We start from the raw sequence: 25794 nt of genomic DNA on the forward strand, positions 1-25794 counted from the left end.
CTGCCCAACACTGTATACGGTCCCTCACCACTTTCTCCAAGATCTTAACAACTACTGATGACACACAGACTGGCCTATAATTAGACACTTCCAGTCTGTTACCACCCTTATGCAATGGCACTATCTTACCTTCCTTCCATTCCCTATGCACCTTTCCTGCAGCCAGACTTTCATGGAAAAGCCAGGTTAAAGGCACTGTCAGTTACATAGCACATTCTCTCAAAACTCGTGGTGAAATACCATCCAGTCCCAAAACTTTACTGACATCCAGAGTACTCAGCATCTGAAACACACTCTCCTCCTGTACCTCTAAACCTCGAACCAGCCCTATCCCTCTAGCATTAAAACTGACTACTCTAGGATGAAATACTCCAATAAAGTGTTCATTGAACAATTCCACAATGTCCTCTGCATCAGTCACTCTATTCCCATTTTTATCCCACAATATCATTCTTACACAGTCATTTCTCCTCCTACTGGCCACATAGCTAAAAAATTCCCTAGGATTTTCTTTGGATCATAGGGCCAACCTCCTTTCATATTCCAGTTTCGCTTTCCGTACCACACTAGTCACTCTTCTGGCCTGTGTCTTATATTCTTCATGCATCCTCTCTTCACCTGTCTCCTTATATCTCTTCCATAGTCTCTTTTTCACATGCAATTCCTGTTTAATATTGTTTGTCATCCACTTTACTCCAAATTGTGTCCCCTTCTATACAACTTACCATTGCTGCTAACAAATATTCTTTCACAATTTCCCACGCACTAATGATATCCCAGCCTTCCAATTCCTCCCTCCATGAAACTTCTCCAAGTTGACATCTTAGACTATTGCAATCACCTGCCTTATAATTTCACATACGTTCCTGTCTCTTTGATATTCCTGCATGTCTGTTCATTTTCCAAGTCAACACCATATGGTCACTCTCTCCAACTGGTGGGAGAGACGTCAACTCAGTTATTATCTACTCTTCTGATGCTATAACCAAATCCAAAACTTTTGAACCTCTTGTTCGCTCTGTTACATGTTGCCTAAGACATTTGTCCCTCAAGAATTCTAGAAATTCCATTCCCCTATTGCTACATGCATCTTCCTCTCTCCAATTTATACTACTGAAGTTAAAATCTCCCATAACAATCATTCTTCTTGCACTTGCCAAACTTAGCTGTCTAAACATCTCCTGGTCCCCATCCTCTGTGCTCTTGGGTCTGTAGCAACACCCCACTAAATAGCCTGTCTTGCCTACATCTACCTCACACCATACGCTCTCAAAATCATTTGTCTCACTTCCTTCCAAATTCTCCACTCTTAGAGGATATAGGTCATCACTTATCATAAGCAGTACCCCACCGCCACGCTTTCCCCTCCTATCCTGACGAAAAATGCTATACCCAGCGACTTCTATTCGTGTTATTTTATCCCCTTCTGTCAATCATGTCTCAGTGATCCCAATAATTTTTGGCCAGGCTGATGCTATCTGCACCACCAATTCCTCTCCCTTATTCCAGATACTCCTGGCATTAGTATAAAGCATATAAATGCTGTTGTTTCTATACCCAGCATTATCCCCTCTAGACTCCACTGGGCTCAGTGTTAGCTGATTTTGTCCCTCTTCTTCCAAGTACCCATTCCCACAAGAAGCCACCCCTGCTACCATCCTCCCTGTGACACACTGACATGTTCAGAACAGCAATCTCTCCTGATGCCTACGTCCTTCCTCATTCAAATGTAAGCAGTCTCTCACATACAATTCCTCTCTCTCCTCAAACGCATTCCAAGCATCCACATATTCCAGTCCTCTCTTGTCACACATTCTAACTATTATGTCATTCAATATTACCGCTCTTCTGTTCAGTTTGTCATTATCATACCTAGACAACAAACACTATCTTTCCTCTCTGTGTCTTCTTTCATACCACCTCAAGCAAGAATCTCATATCTCATATCAGAAAGTCATTATTATTATTATTATTATTAAAACAAGACCTCATGGAGTCAAAGACTCATCTAGGAGGTCCTTTTATCTCACACACATCTCATCATACTGGGTCTTAAACACATTCAAATTCCTTGCAGACACCACACTCTCAGGCAAGGCATTCCAATCATTCACAACTCTGCACGAAAAAAACCTGCCTCTCACTCCCCTACTCACACCCTCTTTATACAGTTTCCAGGTATGACCTCTGGTTCTCCCCTGATCTCCCACTATTCTCTGTAAAACTTCTTCAGTATTGATCCTATAGCAGCCCCTTACCAACTTGTAGGTCTCTATCACATCTCCCCTCTTCCTTCTCTCCACTAGACTCTACAAATAACATCTTTTCAATCTTTCCTCATACTCGACATTCCAGAGTTCAGAAACTACCTTAGTCAGTCGCCTTTGCACCCTTTCCAACATCTCTTCATCCTTCTGAAAACCAGGTGACCAAATCTGGGCACAATAGTCCATGTGTGGCCTAATCAAAGCCTTATACAATGGAACAAGAATCTCCCTACTTCTACACGTCAGTGTCTTCCTCATCATTCCCAGAAGTCTTTGTGTTGTCTTCACAATTTTGGCGATGTGTCCCCTAAATTTTAGATCCTTATCCACTATCACTCCCAGATCTCTTATTTCCTCTACTTCCAACAATATATTCTCACCAAGCATAAATTCTGCATCCCATCTTTGTTTTCCAAATTTTAAAACCTTACATTTTGCAACATTGAACTCGCATCCCCATTTGCTTGCCCAATCACTCAATTTATTCAAGTCTTCTTGCAAGGCCACAACATCTTCACTACTCTTTATGGTTCATCCCAACTTTGCATCATCTGCAAACAACTGAATATCTCCATCCAAATCTTCGCCAATATCATTAATATACAAGTTAAATAGTAATGGCCCTAAAACAGATCGCTGAGGCACTCCACTAGTGACTTTCCTTTTCCTGGATATTGCACCCCCATACACAACTTGTTGATACCTATCAGATAGCCAGTCTCCAATCCAATGCACTAATCTAATATCCAACCCCATCTGCTCTAGTTTGACTGTCAACTTATCATGAGGTACTCTATCAAAAGCTTTTGTAAAATCCAAGTATATTACTGTGTATCCTTCTCCTCTTTCCAAGGAAGCAGTCACTTTATTGTAATAAGTAAGTAGATTACTAAAACACGACCTCCCTTTAGCAAATCCATGCTGTCCATCAAAGATTATACCATTGTTGTCAAACCAACTCTGGATCCTAGTTCTCACAAGCTTCTCCAACAACTTAACCACAACACCTGACACACAGATAGGCCTATAGTTTGATGCTCGAGTTCGATCACCTCCTTTATGAAGTGGCACAATCTTGCCCTCCTTCCACTCTTTAGGGACTTGACCAAGTGCAAGACTCGTATTAAAAAAATATGTCAAGGCAGGTGTCAACACTCTGGCACATTCCTTCAGAATACGCGGTGATATATTATCAAGTCCCACAGCCTTATTTACATCTAGTTTACTCAACTCCCCAAACACCTCTTGCTCACTTACAGTCAGTCTCTCCTCCCCATCATCAACTGCTCTTAATCTCTCCATGAAGTCACATTCACAAGATTGAAAGATCTTTATGAACTGCTCATTAAGTATCTCCACCACACATTCTGCAACAGCTGTCTTTATACCATTTCCTCCAATCAATGTCATCCTTCCATAATCATTCTTTCTTTTGCTGGCTACATATCGAAAGAACTCCCTAGGATTCTTTTTAGCTTCATTAGCTAACTGCTGTTCATACCTCTCTTTAGCAACTCTCACCAACCAAGTCACTCTCCTTGCCTGGTCTTTGTAGAACTCATGAAATTGGTTACTTCCACTTCTCTTATGCTGCCTCTCAATATTACCGTTCTTCTGTTCAGTTTGTCATTATCATACCTAGGCAACAAACACTATCTTTCCTCTCTGTGTCTTCTTTCATACCACCTCAAGCAAGAATCTCATATCTCATATCAGAAAGTCATTATTATTATTATTATTATTAAAACAAGACCTCATGGAGTCAAAGACTCATCTAGGAGGTCCTTCTATCTCACACACATCTCATCATACCGGGTCTTAAACACATTCAAACTCCTTGCAGACACCACACTCTCAGGCAAGGCATTCCAATCATTAACAACTCTGCACGAAAAAAACCTGCCTCTCACTCCCCTACTCACACCCTCTTTATACAGTTTCCAGGTATGACCTCTGGTTCTTCCCTGATCTCCCACTATTCTCTGTAGAACTTCTTATGCATAACAACAAAGTCATGCATAACAACATTTTGACAAATTTGACAAGCTTACTGATAACCATAATGCTATTGTTCATGACTTATTTTTCATGGTATTAACAACACCACAAACACTTTTATCCACAAAGATGTTTTATTAACGCTAATATTTCGCTGATTTTCAACTCAGTATCATCAGAGCACAACATACATGTAAACGCGACAGTGAGTGAGTGAAACAATATAATTGCAAAAGACAAAAGATCTAAAGTCCTATTTTTGGCGCCCCTCTAACGAAAAAAAAAAAAAAAAGGCAGCAGTTATCCAGGAGTTTTTCTTAGGATAACTGTCTCCTAAATTTTTGGCAAATTAATGCAACCATATTTGTTAAGGTTGGGAGAATTCTTCAAAGCCATTGCTGACTCAAAAAATAATCTTTCAGATCTATAACGACTCCTAAATAGCACATTCGTTTTCCTCCATCTAATCCTGTGTGAAGGAGTGTCCAAAGCGTGGTCTGCCCGTCCCGACTTGCCATAGTAATAGTAGCGAATGTATCTTTCATGTTCTTCCAGGCTGATGTTCACTGATCGTCCTGTTTGCCCATAATAGGCCAAGTCACAGTCACATGGAACTTCATACACTCCTGGGTGTATGAAGTTCCATGTGACTAAAGGGTGAAGTTTATCCTTTGGCGAGTGGATCAGAGTTGCCAGCTTGACATGAGGCTTGAAGGTGGTGCGAAGGCCATGTTTCAACAATACTTTGGCTATCTTTTCCGATGTACCTCTGATATAGGGAATGGAAATGGTCATATTGTATTCTTGTGTATTGGGGGGGGGCAGAGTAATGGGCCTATGTAGTATTTTTTCTATTTTGTAGGGATTGTAGCCGTTGGCTAAGAACGTATGGCGCAGGTACTGGAGTTCAGTTGTCAGAGCTGTATCGTTAGAACAAATGGCTCTGGCTCTGTGTGTAAGTGTTTTTAAAATGCCGTACTGTTGGACTGGATGATGATGTGATTGTTTATGTAGGTATCTTCCTGTGTGTGTAGGCTTCCTGTAAATAGAAAAAGATAGTGATCCATCTGAAAGGCGGGTGACTAATGTGTCAAGAAATGGTAGACAGTTATTTGATTCTTTTTCTACTGTGAAGTGAATTTTGGGGTGTTGGCTGTTTAGGTAGGTGACAAAAGCGTCCAAAGTGTCTTGTCCATGGGGCCAGATGGCAAACACATCATCTACATAGCGCAACCAAACTTGTGGCTTGTATGTAGCTGTGGTAAGTACTTTGTTTTCAAAGTGTTCCATGTAAAAATTTGCTAACGTGGGGGGGGGGGTGGGGGGGGGGGGGGGGGGGGGGGGGGGAACCCATAGCAGTACCATTAATCTGTTTGTAGAATTTCACCCCGTATTTTACGGGTGTTTTAATATAAATTAATTTTAAAAATAAATTGGTTTTAATATAAAACCAATTCATGTTAAAACACCCCGTATTTATGGATTACCAAAAATCCACAAAACTAATGTTCCCCTACGCCCCATAGTTGATAGCATAGATAGTCCCACATGTAAACTGGCCCGGCATTTAGCTAAGTCGCTTGCCCCTCTTACTGGCAACTCCTCTACTTTTGGAAAAAAATTCAATCCATTTCAAAACACTGGTTAAAAATCTAATCCTAAAAAATTCAGACATAATGGTTAGTTTCGATGTCACCTCCCTATTTACCAATGTACCACTTATAGACACTCTTGATTTAATCAAGTCTAAATTTCCCCCAGATATTTTTGAATTATTTCAATTTACCATGAATGCAAGTTACTTTACATGGGGGGGGGAAATTCTACAAACAGATTAATGGTACTGCTATGGGTTCCCCCCTCTCCCCCCCGTTAGCAAATTTTTACATGGAACACTTTGAAAACAAAGTACTTACCACAGCTACATACAAGCCACAAGTTTGGTTGCGCTATGTAGATGATATGTTTGCCATCTGGCCCCATGGACAAGACACTTTGGACGCTTTTGTCACCTACCTAAACAGCCAACACCCCAAAATTCACTTCACAGTAGAAAAAGAATCAAATAACTGTCTACCATTTCTTGACACATTAGTCACCCCGCCTTTCAGATGGATCACTATCTTTTTCTATTTACAGGAAGCCTACACACACAGGAAGATACCTACATAAACAATCACATCATCATCCAGTCCAACAGTACGGTATTTTAAAAACACTTACACACAGAGCCAGAGCGATTTGTTCTAACGATACAGCTCTGACCACTGAACTCCAGTACCTGCGCTATACGTTCTTAGCCAACGGCTACAATCCCTACAAAATAGAAAAAATACTACATAGGCCCATTACTCTGCCCCCCCCCCCCCCTCTAATACACAAGAATACAACATGACCATTTCCATTCCCTATATCAGAGGTACATCGGAAAAGATAGCCAAAGTATTGTTGAAACATGGCCTTCGCACCACCTTCAAGCCTCATGTCAAGCTGGCAACTCTGATCCGCTCGCCAAAGGATAAACTTCACCCTTTAGCACACCCAGGAGTGTATGAAGTTCCATGTGACTGTGACTTGGCCTATTATGGGCAAACAGGACGATCAGTGAACATCCGCCTGGAAGAACATGAAAGATACATTCGCTACTATTACTATGGCAAGTCGGGACTGGCAGACCACGCTTTGGGCACTCCTTCACACAGGATTAGATGGAGGAAAACGAATGTGCTATTTAGGAGTCGTTATAGATCTGAAAGATTATTTTTTGAGGCAATGGCTTTGAAGAATTCTCCCAACCTTAACAAATATGGTTGCATTAATTTGCCAAAAATTTGGGAGACAGTTATCCTAAGAAAAACTCCTGGATAACTGCTGCCTTTTTTTTTTTTCGTTAGAGGACGCCAAAAATAGGACTTTAGATCTTTTGTCTTTTGCAATTATATTGTTTCACTCACTCACTGTCGCGTTTACATGTGTGTTGTGCTCTGATGATGCTGAGTTGAAAATCAGCGAAATATTAGCGTTAATAAAACATCTTTGTGGATAAAAGTGTTTGTGGTGTTGTTAATACCGTGAAAAATAAGTCATGAATAACCATCAACGCCTAAGCTTATCAGTTAGATCATAATGCTATTGTTCAAGATGAATTTTACCTAAAAATGAAGTATAATTAATGAGATTATTATCATTTGATTAGTCTTCATAAATCTGCATCTATTTCTTAGTATCAAAATAATACTCCATTAACACTTAAAAAAAAGGCTTGTACATGAATGAATCCTATGTACATTACATTACATCCTAAGGGTGGGAGAACTAAGTGGGGGGAACTACACAGTAAATAAAAAAAAGAGGCATAATAATGCTTACATATAGGTTTGTCAAATATAGGTGGTCTTGTACTAGTTGATCGCCAGCGAAAATTTTGAGTGGGAAGAGATTCAGAAAAGAACTTTTTTATTACTTCTTCAGGAGTAAGATCAGAATCACCTTCTTTTTGAGGATAATCACAGTAAGTCCTATAAAATTCAATTTTTTTTTTTTTACAAATTTTCACCAACAATACTATGTTTTAGATTTTATTTTTAAAGACTGGGTAAGCTAACACTTATGTATATTTGCATTACGCTAAGGAAATTTGCATTAGGAAATCTCTCATATGCCCATTTATTAATGATAAATGGGCATATGAGAGATTTCCTAACAAATTAATAACTGTCTTTCATCTTTACTTAATCATTTTAACATACTTTTGTGGAAAATATATTTTTACCAAAAAAGTTGTAAATGACAATTTTAAAAATATAACTTGAAGAAGACTCTCTGTATTTTCTTCCTGAAAAGAATTTTTTTTTTTTTGTATATTGAGCCTTGATATTGTGTACATTGTTTGTTATTATGTGACACCTCCAAGGAGGCCATGTTATTCATGTTAAATTACTATTCTATGGTAGATGTAACAATGCAGTGTTTCAGAAAATTGCAGATTTGATTTACAAAGTTTTTGTTAATTTTTTATTTTGTTCATTATATGTTATCATAGTGACCAACAATATCTTGTCTGTTGTTTGTCTCACTGTTGTCCAGTCTATGTATTTTACATAACATACTATAAAACTGTATAGAATGCTATGATAAAAGACTGTTATGTATGTGTATCAGAATTCTAAACACTAGAAAGCACTAGAAGATATAATCATCAATCATTCCTTTGTGATTCCGGCCATTCCAGTCCAAGTGTTAACAGGTGCAGATAAAGTGAGTATCACCAAAGAGATATCAATGATGTAACTGATGAAAGAAAAAACAGAAAAGGTGAATATGAATTTTATGGTGCATAATGTGAAAGACAAGGAATGTAACGGGAAACCACCTTGCTCATAATCATTTCCCTAGTATGGTAGCGAGGGCCGGCCATCTCAGAGGTGCAGCGGGTGCAATGCACCCGGGCCCCACGATTGAGTGGGCACAGTCAGTACACATTTGCGAAAACATATTTTTTATTTTATTTTATTTTCTTCTTCTAATTTTGCTTATAACTAAAGGGATTTCATCGACAGGATTTTAGGATCCCCGATAATAATAATATCTCTGTGTTTCTCTATTATATTAGGGTTTTTGCTTAACCCTTTTGATGCGTTTATGCAGTGTATAAAAATTAACAAATTTTTTTCGTTTTTACCCTAAAATGCCTGCTTCATCATTAGTTTTTTCTAATCTGTTACAAATTTATATCATTTGGCTCGTTATCGAAACCGTTGAAAAATATTTATTATATTCTTTATATATGGTTAGTCTAGAGCAGGGGTGGACAACCCTTAACATACCTGCCAAACGGCAGGTATGTTAAGGGTTGCCTTTTTTTCTAGCACGCAACCCAGGGCTCATCTTAAAAAATAATTAAATAAAAAAATACATTTCAAACATCTTCGCTGACACATATTTTAACTTAATATAATACAATTTTAGTGAGTACAGCTATACCAAATAAAAATGCAATAATTAATTAAACTCTACCAACTGTTTCATAATAATAAGTAATAAGAAAATTAGAAACAAACATCCTATTTCCAAGCCATCAATATATCTCTGCGATATACTGATGTACAAGTTTTGTCCAGTTCAGTTGTTGCATTATTTGTCAGGTATCCAGACATGGCGTGACTCCTTTACTATCATTTGATATATCTTTCTTGTTTCGTAAAGAACGTATCCGTTTTCTAAAGTGTATTTGGATTTTATTAAATCGTAAGTCATTAAATTATGGATTGGAAGTATTTATTGTCAATTAATATGTTTAACTTATTAAATATAAAAGCAAATTTCCTTTACATTGATTTTCGGAAACTAAAGTTTTCAGTTTTTTTCGTAAAATCCCCGCATATATTGCAATTACTATTTCCTGCCTAGAGAGCAGTTTCCTTGTGTGCATCCTACCCAAATAGTACCATCTGCTTTCCCATTATTTCAAGCAAAAATTAGCAGTAATTTACAAGACTTGAGATACTTAATGAACAATCCTTCATGAATGACTAATGAACAGACAGCCATGGTACTAGGCCAGTAAAGATATGTGCATATGATTAATGCGGTATTAACAAAAGATCGCACGAGTCAAGCAGACAATTTTTGAATTGAAATGCTAATTCTCTTCAACCAAATTCAATATCTGAAAGTGCCATAACAATATTCACTATATACTTCCTAGCTTTAACATGTTTACGAATTTTAACACTTTCTGTTGATTTTTATTGTTGCTCTGCATTTCAGCTGGGGGGACAGACTCCCACACATCTAGTTTTTAGTGTTTGCTAGTGCAGCATATGGTTTTCCTTGTGGCTAAATAGCATAGTTTTTGAGGGAAGGGACATGCGATTCATTAGTTAGATTTATTATTCATTTTATCCCAGCTGTCTCTAATTGCACTATTTGTTGAGAAATATATTACACAGACTGCAAATGTTTGTACCTTATTCAGTGATACAATAAAATGACCTGCTTTTACTTGCGTCTGCAGATGTATTGGCTAATATGGAGGGCGCGTGGTTTGCCACTGGAAGCGAGTCACTATTGCCATGAGGTGAACGTGATTAAACTTTTTTGTTCTGTGCGAGGTTACGCGAAACTTTTCAATTTTTTTTTTTCGCAAAGTAAAATCAGGGGTGCAAGTTATACGCGTATAACTTGCACCCCTGATCAGTAAATATGATACGTTATTTTTAAAGCTATGTGAAATGTATTATCAATATTCAGGATTATGAAGGGTTGTGTGCACATGATTAGATCTCGACTACGTTAATTTCAACTCAGTTAATAGTGATAGATAAGGGTGAAACTGATGTACTGAAGTAAACAAACGAAAAAAATAAATACATTCCTTGAGTGTTTCTAAAATTTTGTAATATTGTAAAAAGTACGTACATATTTAACTTTTTGTTAATTCATGGGATGAAAATATTTAATATTATTTACTTATTTGAGGCAAAGCCTAACCTATAATGTCCATGCCAAGAAAGTATCCCTCTGGGTGTCAAAAAAGGAAATCAGCAGAAAAGAAAAAACAAGAAAAGCAAAATCTCAATAAGTCACGAGTAGATTTGTTTTCATGGCTACGTAAATCTGACAACGAAATTGCTATGACTTCAGCAGTTATGATTCAAGCTTCAACTGAAGAAGAAAACTCAAAACAAGCTACACAACTTTTCAATGAAAATGTAGAAACTGTGGGATTCATCGAAAAGCCGTGTCTGATTATACAAACGTTTTGAATACAGCAAATAATGATGAAAACAATAATAACATGGTGATCAAGTGAATATAAATGATCCAGGTTTGTGGCCAAACATTATTACTGATAAATTTAGATTATTTTGTGTTACAACCGGACCTAAACAACATCATTAAGATGCATTCGTTAAGAAATTTAAAGGTAGATCATTTTCTAAATCGTACTATTTAAAAAAAATGCCAAATGGTGAAACTCAGCTTCGCAGCTGGTTAGTTTACTCAAAAGCTCAAGACTCGGTATTTTGCTTTTGTTGTGTATTATTTTCCAAAAGAAGAGGAAAAGATCAATCAACACAATTTATAAATGGTTTTAATAAATGGAGAAAACTGTTATCTGTAAGTCGAGATCATGAGTTTTCTGTTGGTCACTTTAATTCTTTTATTGCTTGGCAAGAATTATTAAAAAGGCTTAATTTATATTCGACTGTTGACAGAACAAATCAAATTAACATAAATAAAGAAACGGAACATCTAAAATTACTATTCCAAAGAATTGTAGATGTAATTCTATTTTTAGCAAGTAATAATCTGTCATTTCGAGGATCCCATGAAACAATAGGAACGCCAAATAATGAAAAATTTTTAACTTTAATAGAATTATTAAGTAAATGTGATCCTGTGCTAATGGATCATGTAAACAGAATTAAAAATACGAAAAAAAGAATTGTGCATCATTTGGACGCATAGATTTCAAGAGGATTTTATTGCTGCATTAGGTAATGAAGTCCTTAATAAAATTAAAGACGATATAAAAGTAGCCGTATATTACAGTATCCAAATGGATTGTACTCCTAATATTTCTTATAAGGAACAAACATCAATAATTATTAGATATATAAATTTTAAATGAGTCATTTTTAGGATTTATTGAAGAAACTGATGTGACTGGTGAAGAACTAGTAAATTCGCTTTTAAAAAGCTTGATTTAGATATGAATGAGGAAGGACGTAGGCATCTGGAGAGATTGCTGTTCTGAACTAGTCAGTGTGTCCCAGGGAGGATGATAGCAGGGGGATGGCCTCTTGTGGGAATGGATACTTGGGAGAAGGGAGATGATGTCAGGTAGCACTGAGCCCAGTGGAGTCTAGAAGGGATAATGCTGGATATAGAAACAATGGCATTTATATGTTTTATACTAATGCCAGGAGTATCTGGAATAATGGAGAGGAATTGGTGGCGCAGATAGCATCAGCCTGGCCAAAAATTATTGGGATCATTGAGACGTGGTTGACAGAAGGGGATAAAATAACACGAATAGAAGTCGCTGGGTATAGCATTTTTTGTCAGGATAGGAGGGGAAAGCGTGGCGGTGGGGTACTGCTTATGATAAGTGATGACCTATATCCTCTAAGAGTGGAGAATTTGGAAGGAAGTGAGACAAATGATTTTGAGAGCGTATGGTGTGAGGTAGATGTAGGCAAGACAGGCTATTTAGTGGGGTGTTGCTACAGACCCAAGAGCACAGAGGATGGGGACCAGGAGATGTTTAGACAGCTAAGTTTGGCAAGTGCAAGAAGAATGATTGTTATGGGAGATTTTAACTTCAGTAGTATAAATTGGAGAGAGGAAGATGCATGTAGCAATAGGGGAATGGAATTTCTAGAATTCTTGAGGGACAAATGTCTTAGGCAACATGTAACAGAGCGAACAAGAGGTTCAAAAGTTTTGGATTTGGTTATAGCATCAGAAGAGTAGATAATAACTGAGTTGACGTCTCTCCCACCAGTTGGAGAGAGTGACCATATGGTGTTGACTTGGAAAATGAACAGACATGCAGGAATATCAAAGAGACAGGAACGTATGTGAAATTATAAGGCAGGTGATTGCAATAGTCTAAGATGTCAACTTGGAGAAGTTTCATGGAGGGAGGAATTGGAAGGCCGGGATATCATTAGTGCGTGGGAAATTGTGAAAGAATATTTGTTAGCAGCAATGGTAAGTTGTATACCACGAGTGAAGAAGAGGACACAATTTGGAGTAAAGTGGATGACAAACAATATTAAACAGGAATTGCATGCGAAAAAGAGACTATGGAAGAGATATAAGGAGACAGGTGAAGAGAGGATGCATGAAGAATATAAGACACAGGCCAGAAGAGTGACTAGTGTGGTACGGAAAGCGAAACTAGAATATGAAAGGAGGTTGGCCCTATGATCCAAAGAAAATCCTAGGGAATTTTTTAGCTATGTGGCCAGTAGGAGGAGAAATGACTGTGGAAGAATGATATTGTGGGATAAAAATGGGAATAGAGTGACTGATGCAGAGGACATTGTGGAATTGTTCAATGAACACTTTATTGGAGTATTTCATCCTAGAGTAGTCAGTTTTAATGCTAGAGGGATAGGGCTGGTTCGAGGTTTAGAGGTACAGGAGGAGAGTGTGTTTCAGATGCTGAGTACTCTGGATGTCAGTAAAGTTTTGGGACTGGATGGTATTTCACCACGAGTTTTGAGAGAATGTGCTATGTAACTGACAGTGCCTTTAACCTGGCTTTTCCATGAAAGTCTGGCTGCAGGAAAGGTGCATAGGGAATGGAAGGAAGGTAAGATAGTGCCATTGCATAAGGGTGGTAACAGACTGGAAGTGTCTAATTATAGGCCAGTCTGTGTGTCATCAGTAGTTGTTAAGATCTTGGAAAAAGTGGTGAGGGACCGTATACAGTGTTGGGCAGATGAGGGTCATGTTATCTGTGAGAGTCAACACGGATTTGTGAAAGGGCGCTCTTGTTTAAGCAATATGCTAGCCTTTTATAATAAAGTTACAAGAACATTAGATGAGGGAAAGGCATATACTGCAATTTTCTTAGACTTAGCGAAGGCATTTGACAGGGTGCCACATGATAAGCTGATATTTAAGTTGCAGCACATGGGTCTGGATGTCAGATTGGTCAACTGGATTCAGGATTGGCTGTCCGATAGGTATCAGAGAGTTGTGTATGGTGGAGCAGTTTCAAGGAGACAGAGGGTTACAAGTGGGATCCCACAGGGCTCAGTACTAGGAACTATATTGTTTAACCTTTATATCAATGACATTGCCAGTGGATTGGAAGGGGATATTCTGTTGTTTGCGGATGATGCGAAACTAGGAAGGATTATTAGTAATATTGCAGATGTGGTAGCCCTGCAAGAGGATTTGAATAAGCTAGATAGTTGGGCAAATGAATGGGGGTTTCAGTTTAATGCAGCAAAATGTAAGGTCTTGAGGTTTGGGAAACATTGATGGGATGCAGCATACTCTATGGGATCAGTTATGCTGGAGGAAGTAGAGGAGACAAGAGATCTGGGGGGGGGGGGGGTTGATGGTTGATAGAAAACTGAAGTTTAGGTTACATATTGCAAAGGTGGTGAAGGTAACACAGAGGATTGCTGCAATTATGAGAAGGACACTAACCTGCAGAGATAAGAGGGTTATCATTCCGTAGTATAAATCTCTGATCAAACCACACTTGGATTATTGTTCTCAGATTTGGTCCCCAGGATTTGAAGGGGATAAATTAACTGTGGAAAGGATACAAAGACGGATGACAAAGATGGTTTCAGGACTGTACAAGGATAGTTACAAGGATCGGCTGAGGGAATGTGGACTGCAGAGTTTGGTTGATAGAAGAAGGAGAGGTGATATGATTGAGACATTTAAACTGTTGAGAGGTGGACACTGGGGAGTTCTTTTGCTTGGTTGAACAGTGCGAAGGAGTGATGACAAGAGGCCATCCCTGGAAGTTACGAAAGGAAACTGTGAGAAAGAGGGTGAGGAGTGGTTTCTTTGCGTGGAGGGTGGTTGAACCGTGAAATGCATTGCCTGATGGAGTGGTGAGAGCGAGAATGGTCAATGAGTTTAAGGAGTGGTATGATAGGCTTTGTGTTTCTTAGGGGGGTCTCCCCTCGATGAGTCTTGACAGACTTTATGTTCTTAGGAAGGACCTCCCATGATGAGTCTTTCGACTCCATGGAGGACTGAATAATAATAATAATAATATTATGAATTGTAGAGGACAAGCATACGATAATGGTAGCAATATGAAGACAACATATAAAGGCATACAATCTGGAATAATTAGTTTATACCCTCATGCAATTTATGTACCTTACTTATTGCATTCTTTTAATTTGATCATTTGTGATTCTGATTCCGGTAGTATATATCGTAAAACATTTTTCGGAATATTGCAACGTTTATACTGCGTATTTTCTGCATCTATCTATAAAAAGGTGGGAAATTATACAAAAGCATTTAAATATTACGCTTAAACCATTATGTGATACTCCATGGGAAGCCAAAGTCGACGCAGTCAAAGCAGTGTATGTACAGTCTGAACAAACTTATAATGCCTTAGAAGAATTTATTGGTGCAATTAACGATAACACAGCAATATCGGAATCTAAAAGTGTACTAGATTCACAGCTTATCAGTGTGGTTTACAATATTGTCAAAAATTAATAGTATCAACAAACTATTTCAAGCAAAAATAACTGTTCTTGACTCTGCTTTTAATTTAGTGAATAAAATTAAAAATGAAATCCAAAATTTAAGATCAAAATTCAATACATTTTTAGAGACGATGCAAAAATGATAGCATGAAACTTGAATATTTCCGAAGACTTCCCTGAAAAAAGAATTTGAAAAAGAAAAAGATTATTTTCTGAACTGGCAGAAGATGAAGTTTTGCTAAACCAGTAGAGGAATTTAGATGTCATTTTTCAACGTTGTGATTGATACTCTTATTGTACAAATAGATGAGAGATTTAAAAATATACCCAATGTTATTTCTTATTTTAAATTAATCACTGATATAAAAACATTAGAAAAAAATGAACTAGAAAATCGCTCAAGGGATTTTGTAAATTATTATAGTAAAGATGTAAATGAAGACTTAATCCAGGAAATTGATTTGTTATGAGAATTGATCTTGGACCAAAAAATGTAAATAACACGCAAGACATATTGCAATATATATTAAATAATAGTCATAATGAACTATTTCCAAATGTGCTAACTGTATTGAAAATTTTCTTTACGTTACCAGTTACTATAGCAAGTGCAGAGTGTTCTTTTAGCAAATTAAAATTGATAATCTTCGGTCAAGTATGTGCGAAGAACGCTTAAATGCACTTGCTATATTAAGCATCAAAAAGGAAATTGCCAAAAATTCTAATTTTTAAGAAATGATTAATGACATAGCAAAAAAAAAAAATCACATATTTAAATAAATACATATTAAGCAATATACGTGTTAGTAAAACTAGACCCCTAAATATTAAACCTATTTATTTTTTTATGTGCTTAAATTAATTTTTTTTATTACTTTAAACAATAATTAATTGTAAATAGTTTTTGTGCGCTAGTTGGTGAGCCAGGTTACTTTTGTTTGAGTTAAATATTTATTTATTTTAATTATTTAATACTTTTGTTTTGTGTTCAGTATACGTTATGTTTACCTGTTATATTTCGAATGTGTTTTTTTTTTGTTTGCCTGTGCCAAAATCATTTGCAGGTAAGAGGTTTTACAATATGTTTATTTCGAATCCTTTAATTTTTACCTTTGAAAAATATTTTAGGGTCCCAAAAGGTTTCTTGCACCTGGGCCGCTTTATAGAGAAGGCCGGCCCTGATGGTAGCATATAGCTACCCTCACCAGCCATGTTGCTGATGGAATAGAATGTGAAAGAAAGAATATGGCAGTTACAATAGATGGATTGCACTGTGTGGATGTTGAGAACTGGACATTTGGAAAGAGAAAAATAGGGATGGTATGGAAGGAAGCATTCTTTAAGTAACATATGGTATATAACATTTTGACACTTCTTCTACCAAGAAAAATTACACCCCCATTTGGGTTCCTTTCTTTGATATAGAAATCTTTAAAAATCTGTAGTTTTTGGAATTACCCAGTAATCAGGAAATTACAGATTATAAGAATTTCCATATGGCAAATTTAATAAATAAACTTGAATGAAAAACTATTACATGTAAAAACTGCAAAAATTAATTTGTGGATCAATAATGATACCTTCTGAGATGTGCAGAACTCAGTTTTTGAAACTTTCACTTGAGTTATAGAAAGTAATGAGTGCTGTATTTCCAGATCGAGAGAGAGATAACAAGGGAGAGATGTTGAAATGGGAGAAAAAATGCATAATGGCACCACTCACCCACAGGGTGTATAAGGATGTGGTTAGCATGGGTGTGAGTAAGATGAATAGATTTTTTTTTTCACATGGAGAATAGTGATTGAATGAAATGGTTGCCAGAGGTGGTCTTAAGTGCTCTGTTGGTAAATGATTTAAGGATAGTTATGTTAAATAGGTTTATTAATATTTTTTTTTTATTTTTATATATATATATATATCTTGCTCACTAAAGGTTATGTACCTATAATATACCAGTACTGCGAGCAACTAAGAATTTTTTCTTATCATTTTATTTAATTTTTGCATTTTTCATTTATTTTTACAAAATCTGGAAACCTTGCTGGATCTCCCACACATACTCTATGGAGATGGCTGTGTAATAATAAGTAAGTAAATTGATTATATTTAAAAAAAATTTCTTCTACATTCTTATCAATTTATTCATTACTCTCAGCATTATGTGAAACAGTATTATCAGTTCAGTATTTATGAATGACATACATAGAAAATTGTCTCCCAGGAAACAAAACAAAATGTTCAGTGTGTGTGTTTTCTGCATTTTCCTCCCAACCTTACTAGGAGGTAATTTATTCCTACATGCTCCATTGCATACAATGCTTATATTACATGTAGCTTACAAGTACTGATTGACATTTATATTTATATTTTTGTATCAATATTCATATTTACATTTATATTTTATATATCCATATATTAACACCATATGATTCACACAATATTAGTAATTTATGTTAGATTACAAGCACTGGGAGTTTATCTTATTGGCAAATTTAATTAATTCTGAGAAATACTTTTCGATAAGTCTCTGTTTTGATACTGGCTACTTGTCTCTGGAAGTGAGGACATGTTGTGTATCCGAATGGAGTCCAGTAGCTGGCAGTTGTAGAGTATGTGGTCAACAGTCTGTTGAAGGTGTGAACTACAAGTGCATGATGGCAATTACAAGATATGGAATCTGCATAAGTAGTGTTTTAGTTTTCCATGAATAATAATAATGTCCCATTAGTAGCGTAGTTAAACCTCGAGAAATGGCATGTCTTTTCAGCTGGAGTCTGCTTCTGATGCTTGGCAAGAATTCTTTTGTCGTTGATCCATTTTTTGATGTCTTCCATTCTTCTTCCCACAAGTCTAGGCTTTTCTCTTCTGCAAGTGTTTTTATAGCCAATTTTGAGTACTTTTGGTAATTTGTTTCTAGCCATTTCTTTCTAGCTGCTTCTTTAGCCAGCTGATCCACTCTCTTGTTTTCTGCTACCCCAGTATGCTCGTTCACCCAACAGAACTTGATTTCCCTTCCCACTAGAGTGAGAATCCAAACCAGATTTCTTGTCTGTTCTATTAATGCTATATAGCTGTTTTAGTTTTTTATGCTGTCTATAGTGCTTTTACTATCACTGTAAATTGTCGCTGTCTTTTGATGAGAGGTGTTGAGTTCTAATTCCCAGAGATATGTAAGTGACTGAACTATAGCAAGTTGTTCTGCTTGGTTGTTGGAACAGAGAGCATGCAGCCTAGAGCAGCATTCTTGTATAATGGACTATCTGTTGTATGCAATGAGAGAACAATCGACGTTCCCTTCGGTTTGCTTCCATCAGTGTATATTTGAAAATTGTCGCTTTCCTTCTCCTTAATATATGTTCTCTTTGCTGGGTGAGGCCACCTACCTAGTGAAGCAGGCATTTGTAGTAATTTGGATTGATGTCATAACTTTCATTATATTTTCTGGAAGTGACGGCACATACAAGAGATAATTCTTGTATTTTCAAGCAGATTGGTGTTAGAGCTGCAATAATGCAAGCTGCCTTGAAAGATATTATTGTCCTATATCCTTTATTTATACATATGGCTATAAGGCGTTTGAACTCTGTTCAGTTTTTGTCGGTTTATCTTTGATTTTAGTCTATGTTTCCAGGCAGGTGCAGCATAAGATATCAGTGGTAGTATAGCACTGGTGTATATTGTTTTCAGTGCTCATGGCCTAATCCCCACTTAATCCTTGCCGACTTAGCTAGGAGGTTTACTACTTGTAAGCTTTTATCAGCAACATGAGATGTGCTTATTGAAGGTAAATTTTTCATCTATTATCACTCCTAGGTATTTTAACTCACTGGCTATCTCAAGAACTTCTCCGTTTAGGAAGACCTTTCCAGGTTGTTTTGATTTTTTGCGTGAGATGTGGAGCACTTTAGACTTGGTGCTATTGAAGGTAACGTTTTTCTCGCGTGCCCACTCTGCAACTTTAAAGAGTTCTTCGTTGGCCATTACTTCTAACTGTAAGGCGTCGCGTCCCCGAATCATTATCGTGGCATCATTGGCAAAGGCAATGACTTTTGTTTCAGTAGTGAAAGGAAGTCTTAAAAGTGAGTTGTACTGGATGTTCCAGAAACTTGGTCCACAGCAGGAACCTTGCAGGCAGCCTCGTTTGACTTCTTTCAGTACAGTTGTGATTTTTAATGTCATGGTTGCTCTTCTGTCTGTGAAATAAATTTTTGTAAGGTAGAGTAAGTTTTTTGAGCATTTTAAATCTATCGACTGATTGATTATGGCTGGCCACTACGTATCATCGAACGCTCCTTACACATCGAGTGAGATCAGTACTACGTCTTTTTTTGCTGTAAACTGTCTTCTGTGAACTCTTTAATCTAGTGCATTGGATGTTTCTTTTCCTAGTTTGATTATGGGTATAATTTTTCAGCGTTTCCATAATGAAGGAAAGAGACTTCTTTTTAGGCATTCGTTGTAAACTGTTGTTATGAATTTGGGAATTCGAAAAATGCTCTTAGGAGAATATCGCTAATTATTCCGTCTTCTCCAGGAGTTTTTTTTTGTGGATCCATTGATCTTAATAGTGATTTGATTTCATTAGATGTAAATAAGTCGTTGTCAGGAGTGTCTATATCTGTTTTTATTCTTTGTCTGTAAGTTCTGTGTATCAAAATAGCATCAAATCCTTGGAATTGCATATATAAATTATCAGCAAGCAAGAATTAGACAACACCTATATTATCAACGATCAAGAAAACAGACGGCATCTACATATTACTTGCTGATAATTTATATATGCAATTCCAAGGATTTGATATGGTTGAAACTGTACAGAATTTTTTCCATGATTCTATTTTTGCGTTTGTAATTTTTGACTGATAACTGTATTTGGCTTTATAGTAGTTCTGTCTTCTACTCACTCTCAAATCTTGGTTATTGTATATTCTTTGGTATAGTCGTTGGAGTGTGTTAACACGTTTTCTTAGGACTGTTAGTTCGTCGTTCAACCAAGGTATTGATTTTCTTCCGTCGATGTTTAGCTTATTGGTTGACTGAGTGTTTGGTCACTGGATTTTATCAGACTTGATGAAAGTGCAGAAGTAAGGAAGTCTATATCGGCTTGTACTGATGCCCAGATGGCTAGGTTTTTGTCTAAGCTGGGCAGTTGTTCGCTATTCGCCTTATAGTGATCTTCTGAGTTTAGGCGTGAAAATTCTCTTTAATGCTTTTATAAATTTCTCTAAGTTAGTTCTATTGGTGAGGTACTTTGGTATTAATTTGATGGTTTATGTTGTGCATTCCTTTTTAATTTTTGTTACTGCTAATGAAACTTAATACGTGATGGTCAGAATAGCTTTCCTCTTCTTCGCATTTCCATTCAGAAACCCAGGGTAAAATAGCATTGTTTGCTATTGTCAGATCAATGAAGCTGCTTCCTCTGATATTTTCAAATGATGGACTGTTACAATTGTCATTTAGGATGTGTAGGGAATTTGATGCTATGAACTCTTCCAAATTTGTGTGTGTGTGTGTGTGTGTGTGTGTGTGTGTGTGTGTGTGTGTGTGTGTGTGTGTGTGTGTGTGTGTGTGTGTGTGTGTGTGTGTTGTTTTCTTGCTCTACAATTCAGAAGTGTAAAAAATACTTATGGAAACACAGTGGCAGGATATTTAATTATTATTATTATTACCACCCCAAGACCTGATGGAGTCAAACACTCATTTGGGAGGTCCTTTCATCACACACACACAGCTCATCATGCCATGTTTTAAACACATTCAAACTCTTTGCAGACACAACATTCTCAGGCAAGGCATTCCAATCATTCACAACTCTGCACGAAAAAAACCTGTCTCTCACTCCCCTACTCACACCCTCTTTATAGGGTTTCCAGGGATGACCTCTGGTTCTCCCCTGATCTCCCACTATTCTCTGTAAAACTTCTCCAGCATTGATCCTATAACAACCCCTTACCAACTTGTAGGTTTCTATCATATCTCCCCTCTTCCTGCTGTCAACCAGACTCTGCAAATTACATCTTCTCAATCTTTCCTCATATTCGACATTCCAGGGGTCAGAAACTACCTTAGTCAGTCTCCTTTGGACCCTTTCCAACATCTCTTCATCCTTCTGAAAACCCAGTGACCAAATCTGGTCACAATAGTCCATGTGTGACCTAATCAAAGCCTTATACAACAGAACAAGAATCTCCCTAATTCTACATGTCAGTGTCCTCTGCATCATTCCCAGAAGCCTTTGTGTTGTCTTCACAATTTTGGCAATGTGTCCTCTAAATTGTAGATCCTTATCCACTATCACCCCAGATCTCTTATTTCCTCTACCTCCAACAATATATTCTCACCAAGCATAAATTGTGCATCCCATCTTTGTTTTCCAAATTTTAAAACCTTACATTTTGTAACATTGACCTCACATCCCCATTTCCATGCCAATCACTCAATCTATTCAAGTCTTCCTGTAAGGCCAGAACATCTTCACTACACTTCATGGTTCGTCCCAACTTTGCATCATCTGCAAACAACTGAATATCTCCATCCAAATCTTTACCTATATCATTAATATACAAGTTAAACAGTAATGGACCTAAAAAATGATCCCTGAGGCACTCTACCAGTGACTTTCCTTTTCCTTGACATCGTTCCCCCATAGACAACTTGTTGATACCTATCAGACAGCTAATCTCCAATCCAATGCACCAATCTAATATCGAACCCCATCTGCTCTAGTTTGACTGTCAAAATATCATGAGGTACTCTATCAACAGCCTTTGCAAAATCCAAGTATATTACTGTGTATGCTTTTTCTCTGTCCAAGGAAGCAGTCACTTTATTGTAATAAGTAAGTAGATTACTAAAACATGACCTCCCTTTAGCAAATCCATGCTGTCCATCAAAGATGATACCATTGTTGTCAACCCAACTCTGGATCCTAGTTTTCACAAGCTTCTCCAACAACTTAACAACCAGATAGGCCTATAGTTTAATGCTTGAGTTCGATCATCTCCTTTATGAAGTAGCACAATCTTCTCCTACTTCCACTCCGACCAGAGCAAGACTCATATTAAAAAAATATGTCAAGGCAGGTGTCAACTCCCTGGCACATTCTTCCAGAATACGTGGTGATATATTATCAAGTTTCACAGCCTTATTAACATCTAGTTTACTCAACTCCCCATACACCTCTTGCTCACCTACAGTAAGTCCCTCCTACCCATCATCAACTGCTCTTAATCCCTCCATGAAGTCACATTCACAAGATTGAAAGATTTTTATGAACTGCTCGTTAGGTATCTCCACCACACATTCTGCATCAGCTGTCTTTATACCATTTTCTCCAATCAATGTCATCCTTCCACAATTATTCTTTCTTTTGCTGGCTACATATCGAAAGAATTGCTTAGGATTCTTTTTGGCTTCATTAGCCAACTGCTGTTCATACCTCTCTTTAGCTACCCTCACTAACCAAGTCACCCTCCTTGCTTGGTCTTTGTAGACCTCATGAAATTGGTTTTTACCACCTCGATTGTGCTGCTTTCACAATGCCCTTTTTCTCTGTATCACATGCTTAATCTCTGTATTCATCCATCTCACACCCACCTTATTTAACACATTCACTGCCAACTACGAGTATACTCATAGTTGGTATATGAACCACACAAGCCAGCTATGAGTATACTCGTATGACGCTTACCGCCGGCAACGAGATTACCTGTACTGACCTTGAAGAAGTGATAATGCTTGGCATATGGAGCTAGCAGCAAAACTGTCTACACTCGTAAAATGTATATGCTCCGCACCAGCCAACTACGAGTATACTCATATGTCGCTTACCGCTGGCAACGAGATTACCCATCCTGACCTTGAAGAAGTGAAATTGTTTGGCGTACGGGAACAAAGTATGACGAAGTAGTGTTGCAGCGAATGTGTTAACCTTCTCATCCTTGGAATACATTTAGACATTGCATTTACTAAACATTTTTTGAAAATCACTCAAGCTGCATTGATCTCTTTTCCAGCTAACTCCTCATTCCACGCTACACCTGCAATGCAAGCTCTCTCCTGAGCTCTTCATAATCACCCCCCTTTAGTTCCACATATACCATTTTCTCACAGAGGTCCTCACACTGCTGGCAACCACCCAGGTAATCACCTCGTGGTCACTCTCACCAATTGGTGGATGATTTGACACCTCATTTATAATTACATCCTCTGATGAGATGACCAAATCCAAGACCCTCAATCCTCGTGTGCCCTCTGTTACATACTGTCTGAGTTTGTCCTCTCTCATATCATTCGTACCTATTAATATTATTAAATCTTTTTGCTCGCTCCTGCCTCATATCCAATGCCTCAATCACTCTACTCATTTTAGCGCTTGGAAAACATACCTTGTGCATTCTATCCTCCAGCACACCTTTAATAATGGAGTCGCCATACAAAACCACTCGCACATCTTTCGTTAACTCTTTCATGCCATTAATATTTATTTTAATAGTTTTTACCTGAATTTTCTTTATTTCCTTCCGCATCCATTTCATTTCTTGCCTCATCCAATCCAATTCTACATCCGAATCTCGCGACACATTCTCTCTATCATTCAATCTTTCTAACTCTCGACCTGCTCTTCTAATTTTCACTCTCATTCATCGTTCTTTGTTTCCATACTTTCGGTCCAACATGCGTCCAACTTTTGCTATCATTCTTCCCATTTTCACACTCATTCATCTTTCTTTGTTTCTGTACTTTCAGTCCAACCTGTTTCGATCTTTCGCTATCATCCATTCTTTTGATTTTTTTTCACTTTCGATTTCTGCGTCACGCTATTTCTAGTTTCATTTTTTCTCTCAATTTCGTTTGTTCTCTCAGTTAACTGCGCTAAATTATGCAAATATTTCTGTTTATAAGTATCTAAAACCATAATCTATCTAACAAATAGAATTGAAAAATTCAAACAGCAATAATATAAGCTCATGGTATCTTTAATGTGTGTGCGTGCATATGCTTGGGTGTGAGTGAGTGAGTGAGAGAGAGAGAGAGACTATAAACTAATCAAAAATAAGGCAAAAAATAGAATTACCGATAACAGTTCCCAAAATTTGGACATAGATAATATATCATTGCGGTTGGGATTAGGGAGGTAAAGAAGTACCTGAAAAATGTTTTTTAAAAAGACATTCAGATTTGTGAGAGTAAGTGTACAATAATTTATTATCATCACAGAGTATCCTGTAGCTATTATTAATAACTGTGCAGATGTTCAACAAGTGCATATTTTTGACATATTTTTGAACACCATTTTTACATTGAATCCAAAAAAAGTCATAAATCTCACCTTGATGAACATGCAGATACTAAAACTAACCACAGGATCATCTGGGATGATGCTAAGTTATTGCACACATGCTTCCAACAAATTTGAGTCTTTTAAAGGAAAGTGCTGAGGTCCTTCTCCACTGCCCTTACCTCAATATCTATGCCCTAAATTTTGGACATTGTTATCAATAATTGTATTTCTTTTTTTTTCACCTTTCTTTTTTTCTTAGGTTCTTTGTTTAAATTTTTTCTTTATAATTAGACACATCTATTTTGGATCCTAATTGTTATATTGACATGACTTTCTTGCGACTGCACATGAAAAAATATACCATTCCCCATGTGCTTACATTGTTGCTACTTGAATTTCCTAATTCTCTTTGTCAGACTGATTATGCTTTAAGATACTTAAATAAAATTGTATAATTTAGTATAATTAATTAAATATCTTGCAACTGGTTCAAGTGTTTATTCACAGTTACCTCTACATAGACTGTGATCAAATCATTTGTATAAATTGCATGGAGGGTAGTTGAACCATGGAATGCATTGCCTGATGGAGTGGTGAGAGTGAGAACCGTCAATGCGTTTAAGGAGTGGTATGATAGACTTTGTGTTTCCTATGAGGAACCTCCCTCGATGAGTCTTGATAGACTTGTGTTTCTTAGAAAGGACCTCCTGTGATGAGTCTTTTGACTCCATGGAGGCCTGAATAATAATAATAATAATAATAATTATTTGTAAAAAGTGAAAACTTCATTCAATTTGTTTGAGTCTGATAAGATGAATGTATATGGCTCAGCCAGGTAAGTAAAAACTTCACCCCTCTCTCAAGTGAAGTGCTGGCACCAGAACTTGGAATATGATAAGATAAGTGTTGCATTGTTCACACATGGGTCCTCATCAGTACTCAATAGATAAGAATATATATGATAACTATGACCTGTGCAGGTCCAAGTGATACTTCTTGTTCCCTTCTGTTGTTATATAGAGTAGACTGC

At 37.1% G+C, this 25794-nt stretch overlaps 1 protein-coding gene across 4 annotated transcripts in view; it reads right to left on the bottom strand.

Moving 5' to 3' along the window:
• Nucleotides 1–25794, bottom strand: part of LOC150106232 (voltage-dependent calcium channel subunit alpha-2/delta-3-like) — a 2133114-nt gene that overhangs the window by 856974 nt on the left and 1250346 nt on the right. For all 4 annotated transcript variants that reach the window (XM_090393048.1, XM_090393049.1, XM_090393047.1 and 1 more), the window contains one exon: nt 7635–7783. In XM_090393048.1, the coding sequence (XP_090249174.1) occupies nt 7635–7783 (149 nt within the window). The remainder of the gene's footprint in view (nt 1–7634; nt 7784–25794) is intronic.

The sequence above is a fragment of the Typopeltis vanoorti genome, chromosome 5 (genome assembly GCF_054136105.1).
Source record: "Typopeltis vanoorti isolate ZY-2024b chromosome 5, IOZ_Tvanoo_1.0, whole genome shotgun sequence".
Classification (NCBI taxonomy): domain Eukaryota; kingdom Metazoa; phylum Arthropoda; class Arachnida; order Uropygi; family Thelyphonidae; genus Typopeltis; species Typopeltis vanoorti.